This window comes from Tachyglossus aculeatus, chromosome 4 (genome assembly GCF_015852505.1).
Source record: "Tachyglossus aculeatus isolate mTacAcu1 chromosome 4, mTacAcu1.pri, whole genome shotgun sequence".
Taxonomy (NCBI): Eukaryota; Metazoa; Chordata; class Mammalia; order Monotremata; family Tachyglossidae; genus Tachyglossus; species Tachyglossus aculeatus.
In genome coordinates this window covers 95863087-95880287 of record NC_052069.1, presented here as the reverse complement: position 1 = coordinate 95880287, position 17201 = coordinate 95863087, and the positions used below count along the sequence as shown (strand labels likewise).

At 42.5% G+C, this 17201-nt stretch overlaps 1 protein-coding gene across 1 annotated transcript in view; it reads right to left on the bottom strand.

Moving 5' to 3' along the window:
- Positions 1–17201, bottom strand: part of CNGB3 (cyclic nucleotide gated channel subunit beta 3) — a 90173-nt gene that overhangs the window by 60298 nt on the left and 12674 nt on the right. Inside the window, exons 3-4 of the mRNA XM_038745647.1 lie at positions 16375–16539; positions 13428–13636 (exon numbers count right to left, since the gene is read on the bottom strand). Of these exons, the coding sequence (XP_038601575.1) occupies positions 13428–13636; positions 16375–16539 (374 nt within the window). The remainder of the gene's footprint in view (positions 1–13427; positions 13637–16374; positions 16540–17201) is intronic.

The window sequence follows — 17201 nt, the reverse complement described above, 5'->3', positions numbered from 1 at the left end:
AGTCTGAGAATTAAATAAGAACAAACGGCATTTTTACTATGTTAGATGCCCCATAAATTACTGGGGAGCAGCAGTGTCAGTGGTGGTAGTTTTGGAAAAGCTTTTGGTGGGAGCTGCTGCGAATAATAGTAATAATAATAATTGTGGTACTTTTTAAGTGCTTACTATGTGCCAGGTACTGTTCTAAGCACTGGAGTAAATACAAGCAAATCAGGTTGGACACAGTCCCTGTCCCAAATGGGACTCACAATACTAATCCCCATTTTACAGATGAAGTAACTGAGGCACAGAGACATTAAGTGACATGCCTAAGGTCACACAGCAGACATGTGGCAGAACTGGGATTAAAACCTGGATTCTTCTGACTCCCAGGACCGTGCTGTATTCATTAAGCAATACTGCTTCTCTGACAGCTGCTGTGAATCTGACAGCAGCTACAGAAGGGACAACCAGAGGTTAGGAGAGGAAAGCCCAGGAAAACCTGGGAGAAGAGAGGCAGGAACATTCATGAAAGACTTGGCTAAGGGAGCCCCACACCCCCAGAGGATTACCAGGCCCCCTGCAGAGCTGGGGTGACACTCAACTTTTCTTCCCACCACTAGTTATCTCCTAGTCTTGTTGGCTGCTACTCAAATGTTGCTGCACAATGGTTGTTGACTGGTCAGAAGTTCCCGATGCATGTGCGGGAGTTTCAAATAGCTAATTGCCATCACTAAGGTGATAGTCGAGCTAAAGAGTCTAGAAGTAGATGATCACAGGATTGCCTCATTTTTAAATAGTGCTATTGAAATGACAAATTCTAACACTTTGCTAAATCAGGTGCTGATTTTTCTTTGGACTCAGTGCTCTGTGAGGGCAGGGCAGAGATGGCTTCATATATCCTGTGTGGGTTCTAGTACGTGGTCGATCAATTTTTTCACAGGAAGAAAATAATAGCCAAAATACAATGAGTGTTTTGGAGGTTAATTATTTTTGGGTGGGTAGCTTATACTTTCTGGCTGCTCCTTCTCAATCTTTTTGCAGGCTCCTCTGAGTCCCTCAAGGCTTAACTCTGCCCCACCACCTCACTTCTATTCTCCATCTATGCCCACTCCATTGGACGACTCATCCCCTCCCGTGGCTTCAACTACCATCTCTATGTGGATGATTCCCAGATCTACCTCTTCGGCCCGGACCTCTCTCCTTCACTGCAATCTCACATTTCCTCCTGCCTTCAGGGCACCTTTACTTGGATATCCCACCAATAACTCTAACTCACCTTGTCCAAAAGAGAATTCCTCATTTTCCTTGTCATTCTTGTCCTCCCTCTGTCTTTCCCATCACTATCTCTCAAGCCCATAACCTTGACATTACCCTAGACTTATCTCCTTCATTCAATCCACATATTAAATCTGTCACCAAATCCTGTCAGTTCTATCTTTACAACATCACTAAAATCTATCCTTTCCTCTCCATCCATACTGCTACTATGTGGATCCAAGCACTTATTACATCCTGCATTGACTACTGAATCAGCCTCCTTACTAGCCTCACTGGTTTCTGTCTCTTCCTATTCAAGTCCTTACCCCTCTAGACTATACGCTCACTATGGGCAGGGAACGTACCTGCTAATTCTGTTGTACTCTCCCATATGCTTAATACAGTGTTCTGCACAGAGTGAGTGCTCGATATATAAGATTGATTGATTCTCTCTACTCCTCGGATCATTTTTCTAAAAAAAGGTGAAGTCCACATCTTCCCATTCCTTAATAACTTCCAGTGATTGCCCATCCATCTCCACATCAAACAGAAATTCCTTATCATTGCCCTTAAAGCATTCAACCAGCTTCTCAATCTCACTGCTGACCCCTTTCCCAGGTAATAATAATGGTCTTGCCTTGTCTTATGCCATCTAGTCATCTCTCACCCATAGCAAGGCCATGGACACATCTCTCCAAGAATGCCCCACCTCCATCAGCAATTGTTCTGGTAGTGTGTCCATAGAGTTTCATTGGTTAAAATATGTAAGTGGTTTACCATTGCCTCCTTCCACGCAGTAACTTGAGTCTTTGCCCTCGACTCTCTCCCATGACACTGCTACCCAGCACAGGCGAGTTTTGACTTGTAGACTGTCTTCCACTTACTAGCCAATAGACAAGTTAGGAATGGAATGGGTGTGCCTCTGCTTGACTCTCCCTACCATAGTTGAGGCTGGTAGAGTACTGGAAACTCTCCAGGTGCAACCCTGAGAGGGGAATGATAATGATGCTTGCTATAATACAACACATAACATATAACCTAACATATATAATAATATTGTACTTTGTACCAAGCACTTTGTACAGTGCTCTGCACGCAGTAAGTACTCAATAAATGGCATCGATTGGTTGGTTGATTGATGAATAATACCCCTCAGGACCAGTGATGGTACACAAGAGAGATATTCACTTCCAGGAGAATGATTAGAGAGGGCATTTACCAGGCAGCCGCATAGGTAGGAAAAGAACTTGCCCAGCCTCAGTCTCCCCATTGGAAGAGACACTCATGTTAGCAGAGACCTGTATAGGGAGCACTATGGCTCTGGAACAAGGGCCAGGGATCCAGAGTACTGACAGAAAAACACTCTAGCTTCAGCCATACTCAAGTGGCTACTTGCTGTACTGGATGCTGTTTCAGTTCTGCCCCTTGAGAAACGTTTCTTCTCTAAATGGGTCATTCTTTTCCTGATGCTTAGCTGTTAACAGTTATGCACAATACTTATTTTTCAATCATGTTCCTACTTCCACCTTTTGTTTCAATCATTGAACTTCTGCAAAATGGGGAGTATGATGTCCATACGTAACACTGCTGAGAGTGCAGCAAAGTGTAACAGCATCATATTGAACAGCAAGGGATAGGGCAAATTTTTGCCTGCCTCAGAATGGCCAAATTTCTGAAGCTGTTCTTGGTATCCTCCTATCCAAAAGAGTCAGTGCATCACAAAATTGGCTGAATTGAGAATGTTTCTGTTTATTGTTGAATTGTCCTATTTCAAGCACTTAGTACAGTACTCTGCATACAGTAAGTGCTCAATAAATACAAGTGAATGAACTGATGGTCAGGGAGAAACCTGTGAAGTGGAAACATCTGGTGAAGAAGCACAATTCTCCCAATGGCCTATGTTTGGTAGTCCTGGGATACACCTCTCAAGGCATCAGAATGGGAGGAAACTCATTTGTGTTGATTTGAAGAGAAACAATGCATCTGTTTCTCTACTTTTGGAAGGAGGAGGGAAGTTGGATTATGCAGGATTGCATAAAGACATAGGAGGATCACACAGATGACTGCTATTGTTTAGAATACAACTGATGTATGCATTCCATGTACCTGCATTGACGAGACCTGCCTCATGTGAAGAATATAATTTTCTGTCAAGTAACTAGAAGTCAAAATTCTTCTTAATTGCTATTCTGGTGTCTTGAAGGATTTACAGCAGCTCAACAGAGCATCTAACACACTCCATGCATGGAGAGAATCTAACTCAGAAAGTCTTACAAAGTAATTATTCAAGGTCAGTGAAATAGCAATATATCGTTTGTATAACTTATTTTAAAAGTTATGGAGACAAATGTATGCCAGTGTTTCAGAAATGTGTTTCTTGACCCCAGTAGTCTATAGAGGACAGATCAGATAAAAAAGCTAAAGTAAAATGAAAATATAATTTGCACTCATTTGGAAAACAAAATAAATTCACCACCATTAATCATACAATGAACTGCTTATCAGATGTGCAGTGAACTGCTGTTTGTTTAAAGATGACACTACTCAAGGTGAGATTTTTTTTTTCCTGTGTGTGGGAGTGGCTGAAAAAGACCAATGTACACCTTCCATCTTTTGCTCACAAAAAAAATCTTCCTTTGTGGTGCTGATCCATTGGCTACTTGCTGTGTCAGATGTTGTTTCGATTCTGCCTCTTTCTAAAAGTTTCTTCTCTAAATGTGTCGCTTTCCCTGATGGTTAGCTGGTAACAATTATGTACAATACTTATTTTTCAAATATCTTCCGCCTTCCATCTTTTGTTCCAATTATTGGGCAAGCTAGACTTCCACTAACAGATGTTTGGCTCAAGTAAAGGTGGTAGTCTGTGAGATGTCCACCCAGTGGAGACTGATATGTCTTGGGCAAAGTGTATATTGTGACAGGGAAGCAATGTGGCCTAGTGGAAAAAGCACGGGCCTAGGAATAAGAGGCAGGTCCTAATCCTCACTCTATCATTGTCTGCTGTGTGACCTTGGGCAAGTCACTTAACTTCCCCATGTCTCAGTTTCCTCATCCATAAAATGGGACTTCAATGCCAGTTCTACCCTCTTCTTAGATTGTAAGCCCCAGGTGGGACAGGGACAGTGTCCAAACTGATTACTTTGCTTCCAAGATCATGGAAAATATAGTCGAGGTTGAGAAAATAACAGAACTAACTGCTTAAAATTTAGCAATCTGAATAGAATGACTGTGGCAATCAAAAATACAGGTGAATTCAAACCCGAGAGAGAAAACAGCAGTGCTCTATTGGTCCCCAAAGCAGGGCCTGTGATGGAAGCATAAAGTCATTATCATCAAGTCATAAACCTCTGTCTGCTTGATGTCTCATCGACTTTAACCCAAATATATTGTACTCACTCAGGCATTTAGTACAGTACTCTGCACAAAGAAAGCATTCAGTAAATACCACTGATAGATTGAATCTCAAAACTGCTGAAGGACACAGGTTTGTCTTCCAGAGTGCATAGACATAACTATCGAAATCTCAGATTGGGCCCAAGCCTTCCTACCACAAAATAATTACCTTTTAGAAGACAAAAATACTTATTTGAAAGCAAATAAGCTATTACATTGTTTCTGAGCACCAAAAATAAGCAGTGCATGCATTCATAGTCTCGGATAGGGCCTTTTAAATAGACCCAATCAAGTGTGCTTTTTTTAGGTTTATATTTATTTGTTGGACTCCATTGTGTGCCAAGGCATTGAAATTGAGAATAAAAGTCCCTTTTTACTGATTTTGTCATTTTCCATTTGTCAGCAATTGATTTCCCCTCCCCCCAGCATGGGTATCTAATGGAGGTTGAAATTAACATTCTTTTTTTGTTTACCTCTTATTTGCGTACCATCATCACCATTCATCAATATGCCAATGGAGCTCTTGGGATAGTATTGGCAAGTTAATTAATGCTCTTGAACCAGAGAAAGAGCATTTCAAATAGATTCTACCTCAACGATGGCTCTTGTATTTTAGAATTTCCCCAGGAGATATTTCAAGCCTAAAGGACATTGCCTAGCACATGAAAACTTCAGAAAGAGAAAATGGACACCTCCAATTCCTGATGCTAGTCCCATAAAAAAAAAAAAAAAGGATGTGAGTCTTTTTTTTCTGGGAGAGATAGCTCAGTCCCAGTGTTTAACATTCAAACACTTGGTCAGTTAGTCAATCGTATTTATGGAGCACTTACTATGTGCAGAGCACTGTACTAAAAGCTTGGAATAGTGCAATAAAAAAGTAAACAGATACATTCTCTGTGCACAGCGAACAAGCAGGGGCGTAAACGGATACATTCTCTGCACACAGTGAACAAGCAGGGGCTTCCGATGGTGTCCTACTCTGCTCAGAATCTTGAACTGGCTACCCTAATAGTTAAGATATCTGTTAAGAGCTTAAGTACTAAGAGCTGGGGTAGATACAAGATAACCAGATCCCACATGAGGCTCATAGTCCAAGTAGGAGAGAGCTGGTACTGAATCCCCATTTTGCAGATGAGGGAGCTGAGGCCCAAGGTCACACAATAGACAAGTGGCAGAGCAGGATTAGAACCCGGGTCCTCTGATTCCCAGGCCCATGCTCTTTCCACCGGGCCACACTGCTTTTCTACCCTAGCAGTCCAGAATCTTAGTGCCCCTTCCATGGATAGCCTACTGACGAATAATTGATTTTAGGCTATTTTTATTTTGCTCACCTAACTAAACTGCACTCTTTTTTGAAGTTTAATTTTTGGATTTTCCAAGTACTGTTGGTGGAAATGCAGGTACCAGTCAGCCATTTCATAACTCTGACCTTTTTTCACCTCAGCAACATTATTTCTCCTCCTTCATCAACTCCCATGCCCATTCCCCCCTGCCAATTATTCAAGGCCTTTAACATTCTCCTTAAATTCCTAGTGCACTCACCTCCATCCCCTCTTGCCCCTGATGACTTTGTCAATTTCTTTGTTAGCAAAACTGAAACCCTTAGGTACCAGCTCCTCAAAGGTGCCACAACATCTTTTCAACGCTCTCTCACTCTTGTTCCCTCTGCTTGGGCTTCTGACCCCATTTCTTTTCACCTCCTAGAAACACTTGCTCTCATCCTTCCTCTTTCCTTAACCATCACCTTCAAAAGCTCACTTATCTGATAGCACCCTTCCACTGATTTTAAACATGCCCACATTTTCCCCATACTATGAAATGCCTTGCCTTGAGCCCACTGCCTATAATAATAATAATAATAATAATAATAATAATTATGGAATTTGTTAAGTGCTTACTATGTGCCAAGCACTGTTCTAAGCGTTGGGGAGGTTACAAAGTGATCAGGTTGTCCCACGTGGGGGCTCAGTCTTAATCCCCATTTTGCAGATGAGGTAACTGAGGCACAGAGAAGTTAAGTGACTTTCCCAAAGTCACAGCTGACAATTGGCGGAGCTGGGATTTGAACACATGACCTCTGATTCCAAAGCCCGGGCTCTTTCCACTGAGCCTCGCTGTATATATGTTTGTACAGGTTTATTACTCTATTTATTTTACTTGTACATGTTTACTATTCTATTTATTTTGTTAATGATGTGCATCTAGCTTTATTTCTATTTTGATGACTTGACACCCATCCACATGTTTTGTTTTGTTGTCTGTCTCCCCGTTCTAGACTGTGAGCCCGTTGTTGGGTAGGGATTATCTCTATATGTTGCCAACTTGTACTTCCCAAGCGCTTAGTACAGTGCTGTGCACACAGTAAGCGCTCAATAAATATGATTGAATGAATGAATGAATGTTCTAAGTGCTGGGGTAGATACAAGGTAATCAGGTTGTCCCACGTAGGGCTCACGGTCTTAATCCCCATTTTACAGATGAGGTAACTGAGGCCCAGAGAAGTGAAGTGACTTGCCCAAAGTCACACAGCAGACAAGTGGCAGAGCTGGGAGTAGAATGCTCAGATCGTGTTTTCCCATTCCTCAAGAACCTTCAGTAGTTGCCCATCCACTTCCTCATCAACAAAAACTCCTCACCATTGGCTTTAAAGCACTGAATCACCTTTCCCCTTCTTACCTTACCTTTCTACTCTCCTACTACAACAAAGCCCATTCATTTTACTCCTCTAATGCCAACTTTCTCACTGTATCTTGATTTCATCTATTTTGCTGCTGACCCCTCGCCCACATCCTGCCTCTGGTCTGGATTGCCCTCCCTCCTCAAATCTGACAGGCAATTACTCTCCCGACCTTCAAAGCCTTATTGAAGGCACATCTCCTCCTAGAGGCCCTCCCTGATTAAGCCTTCCTTTCCTATTTTCCCACTCCCTTCTGCCCTGACTTGTTCCCTTTATTTATCCCTGCCTTGGCCCCACAGTACATATGTACATATTTGTAATTAGTTTATTTCTATTGATGTTTGTCTCTTCCTCTGGACTGTAAGCTCATTATGGGCAGGAAAAGTGTCTGTTATACTGTTATAGTGTACTCTCCCAAACTATTAATACAAGAGTTTGCACACAGTAAGGACTCAATAAATATGATTGAATGAATGAATGAACAAATGAATTTCCCTACTCCCACGGTACTCAAAAATCTCCAGTGGCTACCAGTCAACCTACGCATCAGGCAAAAACTCCTCACTCTCGGCTTCAAGGCTCTCCATCATCTCACCCCCTCCTACCTCAGCTCCCTTCTTTCCTTCTACAGCCCAGCCCGCACCCTCTGCTCCTCTGCCACTAACCTCCTCACTGCGCCTCGTTCTCACCTGTCCTGCTGTCGACCCCCAGCCCACATCCTCCCCATGGCCTGGAATGGCCTCCCTCTGCACATCTGCCAAGCTAGCTCTCTTCCTCCCTTCAAAGCCCTACTGAGAGCTCACCTCCTCCAGGAGGCCTTCCCAGACTGAGCCACCTCCTTCCTCTCCCCCTCCCCATCCCCCCCGCCCTACCTCCTTCCCCTCCCCAGAGCACCTGTATATGTGTTTGTACAGATTTATTACTCTATTTTACTTGTACGTATTTACTATTCTATTTTATTTTGTTAATATGTTTTGTTTTGTTGTCTGTCTCCCCCTTCTAGACTGTGAGCCTGTTGTTGGGTAGTGACCGTCTCTATATGTTGCCAACTTGTACTTCCCAAGCACTTAGTACAGTGCTCTGCACACAGTAAGTGCTCAATAAATACGATTGAATGAATGAATGAATGAATATTTGTTTATTAATTCTTTTAATCAATCTAGATGTAAATATTGCATTTCCTTTGGCCAGCAAAGAATCTCCAGACAGATGGCTTGGTAGCACCTCAAGCTGAATAAGTCAAAAACTCTACTCACTACCCTCTTGCCCCAAATTACTCTTCTCCACTTTATCACAATCAGCAACATCACCAATCTTCCAGTTTTTGAAGCCTGCAACCTCAGCATTATCCTTCATCCCTTGTTCTTACTTTCAGTCTGCTGCTAAGTGCTGTTGATTTTGTCCCCTCAACATTTCCCCTGTCTGCCACCCTGGGTCAAGAACTCATCATATCCCAGATTGACTACTGTAACAGACTCCTCACTGACTTCCCTGCCTCCAGCCTCTCCCCTCTCCAGTCCATCTTCACTCTGCTGCTTGAATTCACTTTCTAAAACATCTCTCCATGCCTCAAACACCTGCCATTCATCTTCATATTAAACATAAACCTCTGTCCATTGGCTTTAAGGCACTTTATCAGCATTCTCCCGCTTACCAATCCACACCTTTTTACTAAACCCAACTCGCACTCTCCATTTTTGCAAAATCCACTTTCCCACAGTGCCTCACCTTCACACTCCTGACCCCACTCTCAGATCAAACCCTTCCTCCTGCTTTGAACTTCCTTCCCCTCTGTGGCCTAGTGGATAGAGCATGGGCCTGAGAATCAAAAGGACCTGAGTTCCAATCCCAGCTCTGCCACTTGTCTGCTGTGAGGCCTTGGGCAAATCACTTAGCTTTTCTGTGCCTCAGTTACCTTATCTGTAAAATGGGGATTAAGACTGTGAGCCCCATGTGGGACAGGGACTGTGTCCAACCCAATTTGCTTGTATCCACTGCAGCACTTAGTACTCTGCCTGCCACATAGTAAGCATTTAACAAATGCTACAATTATTCTTACTATTATTTATACCTGCCAGACCTCAACTCTCCTTTACAGTCCTTCTGAAATCCTACCTCTACCAAGAAGTTTCCCACAATTGATTTTACTTCCCCCCAGAAGTCATCATCATCATCATCATCATCAATAGTATTTATTTAGTGCTTACTGTGTGCAGAGCAACATACTTAGCACTTTGGAGAGTACAATACAACAGACTTGGTAGACATGTTCCCTGCCCTCATGAGCTTACAGTCTAGAGGGGGAGAGTGACATTAATATACATATATCCTCCCTATCATCTCAGCAGTTTTGCAGTGCCTCAAGACTTTAGCACTTACAACTTCTTCTCATGCCACCGCATATACTGATTCACAAATCTGGTTGAGCAGCTCTTCCTTGTATCTGGAAATTATTTTATTATCTCCACTGTTAGATTGTAAGCTTCTTGTGGGCAGGGATTTTGTCTTCTTCCTCTATTAAATTCTCCCAAGCGATTTGTAAAATACTCTACAAAGGGTAATAATAATAATAATGATAATAATAATGGCATTTATTAAGCAAAGCACCGTTCTAAGCACTGGGGCGGTTACAAGGTGATCAGGTAGTCCCACGGGGGTCTCACAGTCTTAATCCCCATTTTACAGATGAGGTAACAGGCCCAGAGAAGTGAATTGACTTGCCCAAAGTCACACAGCAGACAAGTGGCAGAGCCAGAATTAGAACCCATGACCTCTGATTCCCCAGCCCGGGCTCTTGCCACTGAGCCACGCTGCTTGGGTACACACAATAAAATCTACTAAGTGATTGATATTTAACAATCTTGGTTTCAAATGAAAGTCTTGTTAGATCCTACACATTGTCAGTGTACAGAACTGAGCACATAGACCAGGACTTGAAAATAATTTAAAATGAAATTTAGGGACATGATGTGTACTGTAGTACACATAAGGACTTTGGAGAAGAGAATAGGGCTCAGTGGCTCTTTCCTGTCTTTCTGAAAAAGGTCAAATATAAACAGTTGACACATACAAATTCCCTTGTGATGGAAGACTGGAAAGCTGAACTAGAACAGGAAAATAAATAGAGAATGCATGAAAAGCAAACCTAGATGTATCAACTCATCAGGGCTTGATGACATTCAACCTGAGAGGTCTAAGGAATGGTTAAATGTGATTAGGGCTCGGTTAGTCATTCCTTATGAGAAATCAAGGGTGCAAGAAAGTCTCTGAAATTCAAAAAGTGAAAATGTTGTTTACATTTTTAAAAAGGCAAAAAAAGTTAGGCCTCAGAAATGACTGAATCATCACTTTAAAAATATCTGTAAAGACATTAGGGCAAGTCACCAACCAAAATAAAGAAATAAACAATAAACCAAAAGATAATTGGAAGTCACCAACTGGGTTTGTGAAAAGCAAACTGTGCCAGTCCAACATAATTTTATTCTGTCATAGGGTTGGGTAATGGACAGAGGGATTCATGCTGTTGAAAAGGAGAGTGGCCTAGTGAAAGGCATACAAGAGTAAGGAGACCTGAGTTGTAATCCTGGCTCTCTGCCATTTGCTCACTATTTGACCATGTGGGCAAGTTACTTAACTTTTCCGTACCTGTCTTCTCATCTGAGTAATAGAGATTAAAAACCTGTCGTCCCTCTCCCTTAGACTGTGAGCCTCATTTGGGACAGAGTCTGTATTGGATCTGATGGTCTTTACCCAAATGCTTGATGCCTAGTAATTACTTAACAAATAGTCTAATTATTATTATTATTATTATAATCATTATTATATTTTTCATTTTGCAATGTAGGGACAAGAATGAAAGACAGGTACTCGAGTGGGAACAGGGAAAGGGCAAAACACAAGCACACATGGAGAGGAGGGAGAAATGCAGACCCACTCAGAGGCAGGGGCCTCAGGAACACAAGAACAGAGTGAGGTGAGGAGGGGATCCACGCTGACAGGAAGGAGAACCACAGATGCAGATGGGGAATGGCAGGGAAACTGAGAAAGGGATCAGACCCAGAAAGGGCCCTACAGAGGCTGGAGCCGATGAACTTGTTCACTGCTCAGGCTGTGGACAGGAGTGGGCTTCGGCCTGCTGCACCCTGGATCCCTGTTGGTTCTACTGCCCAGCTAGGCCCTAGCTTGCTGTGAGGTGATAAGGAGCCTGGCTGCAGACTAGTAGCCAGGCTCCCTGACTTGATCAAAAAGCTGTTGGGGCAAAGTCAATGGGTTCATCTCAATGTGGCTACAGTTATTGGGGCTTGTGATGGTGCTCCATCACTGTTCCTCCCTGGGGTCAATTCCCTGGCTTTGGAAACAAATGGAAAGCAGTAGACTGTTAGCTCATTTTGGGCCAGGACATTATTTGTTATATTATTGTATTGCACTCTCCCAAGCACTTAGTTCAGTGCTCTGCACACTATAATTGCTCAATAAATATGATTGATTGACTGACTGATAGACATTCAGCACTTTGCAGTACATGACAGGTTGAGGTTACCAACAAGGTGGTCTGAGATTGCAATGAGTTTTAAACTAAGTATTAAAAAAAATTAGTGTACATGCAGTGTGGGGTAAGAATGGCCAATCAATCAATAGTATTTGATACAAAACATAGTATCAACTCATTAATGCTATTATTAATTGTATTATTATTATTAATAATGACAATAACAATAATAACAGTATTGGTTAAACACTTCCTATGTCCCAAACACTGCACTTAGTGCTGGAGTAGACACAGGATAATCAGGTTGGGTACAGTACCTGTCCTGCATGGAGTTCACAATCTACATAGGAGGGAGAACACATTGAATCCTCATTTTACAGATGAGGAAACTGAGGCACAGAGAAGTTAAGTAACTTGCCCAAGTTCACACTGATTCTGTATGCAGAGCACTTTACTAAGCACTTGGGAGAGTAATAATAATAATAATAATAATAATAATAATAATAATAATAATAATAATAGTATTTGTTAAGCACTTACTATGTGCCGAGCACTGTTCTAAGTGCTGGGGTAGATACAAGGTGGTCAGGTTGTCCCACGTTGGGCTCACGGTCTTAATCCCCATTTTACAGATGAGATAACTGAGGCCCAGAGAAGTGAAGTTACTTGCCCAAGGTCAAACAGCAAACAAGTGGTGGAACTGGGATTAGAACCCATAACCTTCTGACTCCCAGTCCCATGCTGTATCCACTTGGCCATGCCACTTCTAACTATATAGTTGGTAGACATAATTTCTGCCCTGAAAGAGTTTACAGTCTAGTGAGGAGTTTATAGTCTAGTGAGGAGCTTCCAATCTTGCTAAGCACTTGGGAGAATACAGTAGAGTTAGTAGAAGTGATCTTTGTCCTAGATGAGCACAAGTATAGTAGAAAGAGAGCCAGACATGCAGTACTGTTATGTAGAGAGCTAAAGTGCCAAGGTTTTTGGGCACAATAGATGGTTGAAAGTTTCTCTGCAAGACTGTTTTCCAGTATTTACTTTTATTCTGCACTAGCCCTAACCATTCCACATCATTTAGATCTGATGCTAAAGTGGCAGAAAGTAAAAACCTGGAAGGAAAATGGAGAGAAATGCTAAGAGGCCTTTGCTTCTCCAACCTATAAATCTGGTAACAGAGAGTGTTGGGTGAATCTTCATGAGGTTAAACCACAAATCTGCATTTATCAGGGGCTGTATCCAACCCAGTTTGCTTGTATCCACCCCAGTGCTTAGTACAGAGCCTGGCACAAAGTAAGCGCTTAACAAATACTATTATTATTATTATTATTATCATAATCATCTTTTCTGACCTCCCAAACCTAAAATCTCCAGCCACCACTGGAGGTTTCAAGAAAAAGGTTTCAAGCTTTTACAGGTAGAACACCTGGGTAAAGGTGACTGATTACCTAGAGAATCTGCTACATTTTCATACAGTGTTGGGTCTTTGAGAGACTAGAGAACCTGAAACGAAGCACACAACTGCTGATTCCCTGAGATGACAGTTAATCCCACCCAAACTCTTAGCTATAACTCCACTAATTCCCACCTTTCATACTGCAGCAATTCTATTTCCCACCATGCCTTACTCACGATTATGTCTCCTCCTCTTATGAACTGCACTCTGGGTTGGAATATCAGCATATCACAAAGGTATATGATATCACAGATGATGTCTATTACAAGCCAATAAGTAAAGTTTTCTGGAGTTTGGTAGGGAAAGACAAAACGCAGAGGAATAAACCAGCAGTTCCAGTTATAGGCAAGAGTCACGAACAGAAGCCAAAGTACAAATGAATGGTCTGGAAAAGAAGGAAAACGATATAAAGTGAGCATCCTTTGAAAGTCACAAAAGAGGCAAGTGGTGGAACTGGGATTAGAACCCAGTCCCTCTGGTAAAAAAAAAAGTCATAATTATTATTATGGTACTTGATAAGTGCTTACTATGTGTCAAGAACTGTTCTAAGAGCTGGGGTATATACCAATTAATCATGTTAGATACAGTCCCTGTCCCACATGGGGTTCACACTCTTAACCCCATTTTACAGATGAGGTAACTGAACCCCAGAGAAGTGAAGTGACTTGCCCAAGGTCACAAAGCAGTCATGTAGCAGAGTTGGGATTAGAACCCATGACCTTCTGACTCCCAGGCCCGTGCCCTATCCACTAAGCCACGTGGCTCAGTGGAAAGAGCACGGGCTTGGGAGTCAGAAGTCGTGGGTTCTAATCCCGACTCCGCTACTTGTCTGCTGTGTGACCTTGGGCAAGTCACTTAACTTCTCTGTGCCTCAGTTACTTCATCTGTAAAATGGGGATTAAGACTGTGAGCCCCACGTGGGACAACCTGATTACCTTGTATCTATCCCAGCACTTAGAACAGTGCTTGGCACATATTAAGTGCTTAACAAATAACCACCATTATTATTATTATCCACTTGGTCATGTTGCTTTACTACTTTGGGCAGGGAGACCTCCAGTCTAACCCTTGCCTTATCCCTGCTACCCATAACGAGGGTCCATTTTGGTCCTGGTGAGAGGGGGAGATGCCAACAGGAAAACAGCAGAGGAGCCTCTGTGTTTCTCATGGCCCCTCTAATACCCAGCCAGAATTTCGGAGGGGTTGAATTAGTGCCTTTCAAAGCCCGAAGGAGAAAAGAGAGGCCCCTATGATGTTTTACATTTTTTTTACAAGTTGTTTTGTGGAAGTAGAGCCAGTCACAAAAGTGAGAACAATAAAGGAGGGAGCGATTTTAGGTTGGAATCAAATTGCCATTGTATTATCAAATAGGTTGATATATTAATTTTGTTTGGAAAGCAGGAGCTGGGAACACTCTTCCCAGGCTGTGCATTTTCTTCTTTCCCCCAGAGGACCATGGCAGCAGCGTGTGAGAGGCAGTGTGGGATTGAAGTCTCCAGCATTTTGGGATAGCCATACTATAATCAATCAATAGGATTTACTGACCACCTATTGAACAGTGCTCAGCACTTAGAACAGGGCTCTGCACATAGTAAGTGCTTAACAAATGCCATCATTATTATTATTATTGTTATTATTGAGTGCCTGGGACTGTACTAAGCATTTGGGACAGTATAACAGAATAATCAGATATGAACCCTGCCCTCAAGGATCTTACAGTCTGGTGGATCTAGGTCCACTATAGGTCTATAGGCTTCAGCATGCTATGGGGCCCAAATCCCACTGTGGTCAGGGATTGTCTCTGTTGCTGAATTGTACTTTCCAACGGCTTAGTACAGTGCTGTGCACACAGTAAATGCTTAATAAATATGACTGAATGAATGAACACAAACTGAACATGCTCCAGTCCAGAGATGGTAGCCCACACTTTTAAACTGAACAAAAGTACTTGGGAGTCAATGCAAAACAGTTTGACCAATTGAGCTGAGACAGTCTCATTTCTGGGAATCTATAGGCTTTTATATAATTGTTCAAGACAGCTTACATATATACATAATTTCCAAGCTAAAGTGGAGCATACTACAACCCCCCCCGCCCCCCCCCAAAAAAACCCACGAAAACCAGACAAAACAACAACTGGATATTCCTTTTCAAGTGCTAGTACCTAAAACTGCAACAGGTTTGTTCAGAAAGGTGGGCCATTTCCTCTGAAAACTTAAGCACTGCTTCACAGATAGTGGAAAACTGTGAGTCAGGGGAAGAAACAAAATACAATTGAATGAACAGAGTGGCCTAGTGGAGGGAGAATGGTCTTAAGAGTCAGAAGGACCTGGGTTCTAATCCCAGATCTGCCAATTGCTTGCTGTGAGACCTTGAGCAAGTTACTTCACTTCTCTTTGCCTCACTTTCCTCAATTGTAAAGTGAGGATCCCTGTTCTCCCTCCTTAGACTGTACCCCTCCTTGCTTCTTTCCTCTACAAACCAGCCCACATACTTTGCTCCTGACCTTCTCACTGTGCCTTCATCTCTCCTGTCTCGCCACCAACCCCTAGCCCATGTCCTGCCTCTGGCCTGGAACACCCTCCCTCCTCATATCCACCAGACCATTACTCTCCCCTCCTTCAAAGCCTTTTTGAAGGCACATCTCCTCCAAGAGACCTTCCCAAACTAAGTTCCACTTTTCCTCATTGACCACTCCCTTCCGCATCACCCTGACTTGCTCCATTTGCTATTTGCCCCTCCTAGTCCCCCAACACTTATGTACATCTGTAATTTTATTTATTCATATTGATGTCTATCTCCCCCCATATAGACTGTGAGCTCGTTGTGGGCAGGGAATGTGACTGTTTATTGTTTTATTGTACTCACCCAAGTGCTTAGTACAGTGCTCTGCAAACAGTAAGCACTCAATAAATGACTGAATGAATGAATGAATGAACTGTGAGTCCTGTGCAGGATAGGGACTGTGTCCGACCTAATTAACTTGTACCTACCCCGGCTCTTAGAACAGTGTTTGACCCATAGTAAGTGCTTAACAAATACTATTAAAAAAGTTTGATGGCCATTAGGTGGACATAATTTGGTCACTCTACGGTAAGCTGATGTTGGGCTGACTCATTTTACCTGTGTATGCGTCGATAGACCTTGGTAGTTTTATTTGCTTCAGGTATACTTTCAATAAGGCCTTCTGGAATTTACAGCAGAGCATTCCACAGTAGTTCTCTTCTTCTGGTTTCACTGCATCTTCTTTCTCCCCCTCAGCTGGTGGAGGTGGAGCTGCAGGCTTTGCTTCCGGGGCTACAAAAGAGGAGAATTTCCAGTGATTATTATTGAGCCTGTATTTTCTATGATTTTAAGTGTGTTGCATATGTTCTTGCATCCCAAACCCAATCTTTCTTCCTAAACCCATTCCTCTTCCTAACTTTCCCATCTCCATTGATTACACCATCCAATCCCAGAAGCCCACAACCTTGGTGTCATCCTTGACTCCTGTCTTCCAATATGCACATTCACTTTACAACCAAACGAGCAGGATTTGATTTTTCAGATTGATTCCTTGTTCTCCACCTGGCTATCATGCTGACACAAACCAGTCATGATTTCATCAGTTTCTTTGCCGATATTCATGGTAACCTCTGTCTTTCCTCTCATTACCATCGCTTTCTGCTCCTGGCATGTTCCATGCACATGGCTCCCACACACACCCAGAGCATGAAATCTCCATAAAACTCCAGGGAGATTAGTGGCTGCAGGTGGGCGGAACTCTGAGGAGCCTGAAATTCTGCAGTTCTAGCTATAGCTCCCTATGGATTTTGTTTTCATTTTGTCCATTTGTCTGTGTTGTGTTTTAATGATTCACCATTCCTGTGTCCTGATTCATACTTATAGATTGTGAGCCCGCTTAGGGACAAGAACAGTGTCTAGTTTCCACTTGCGTATTCTTTCCTTAG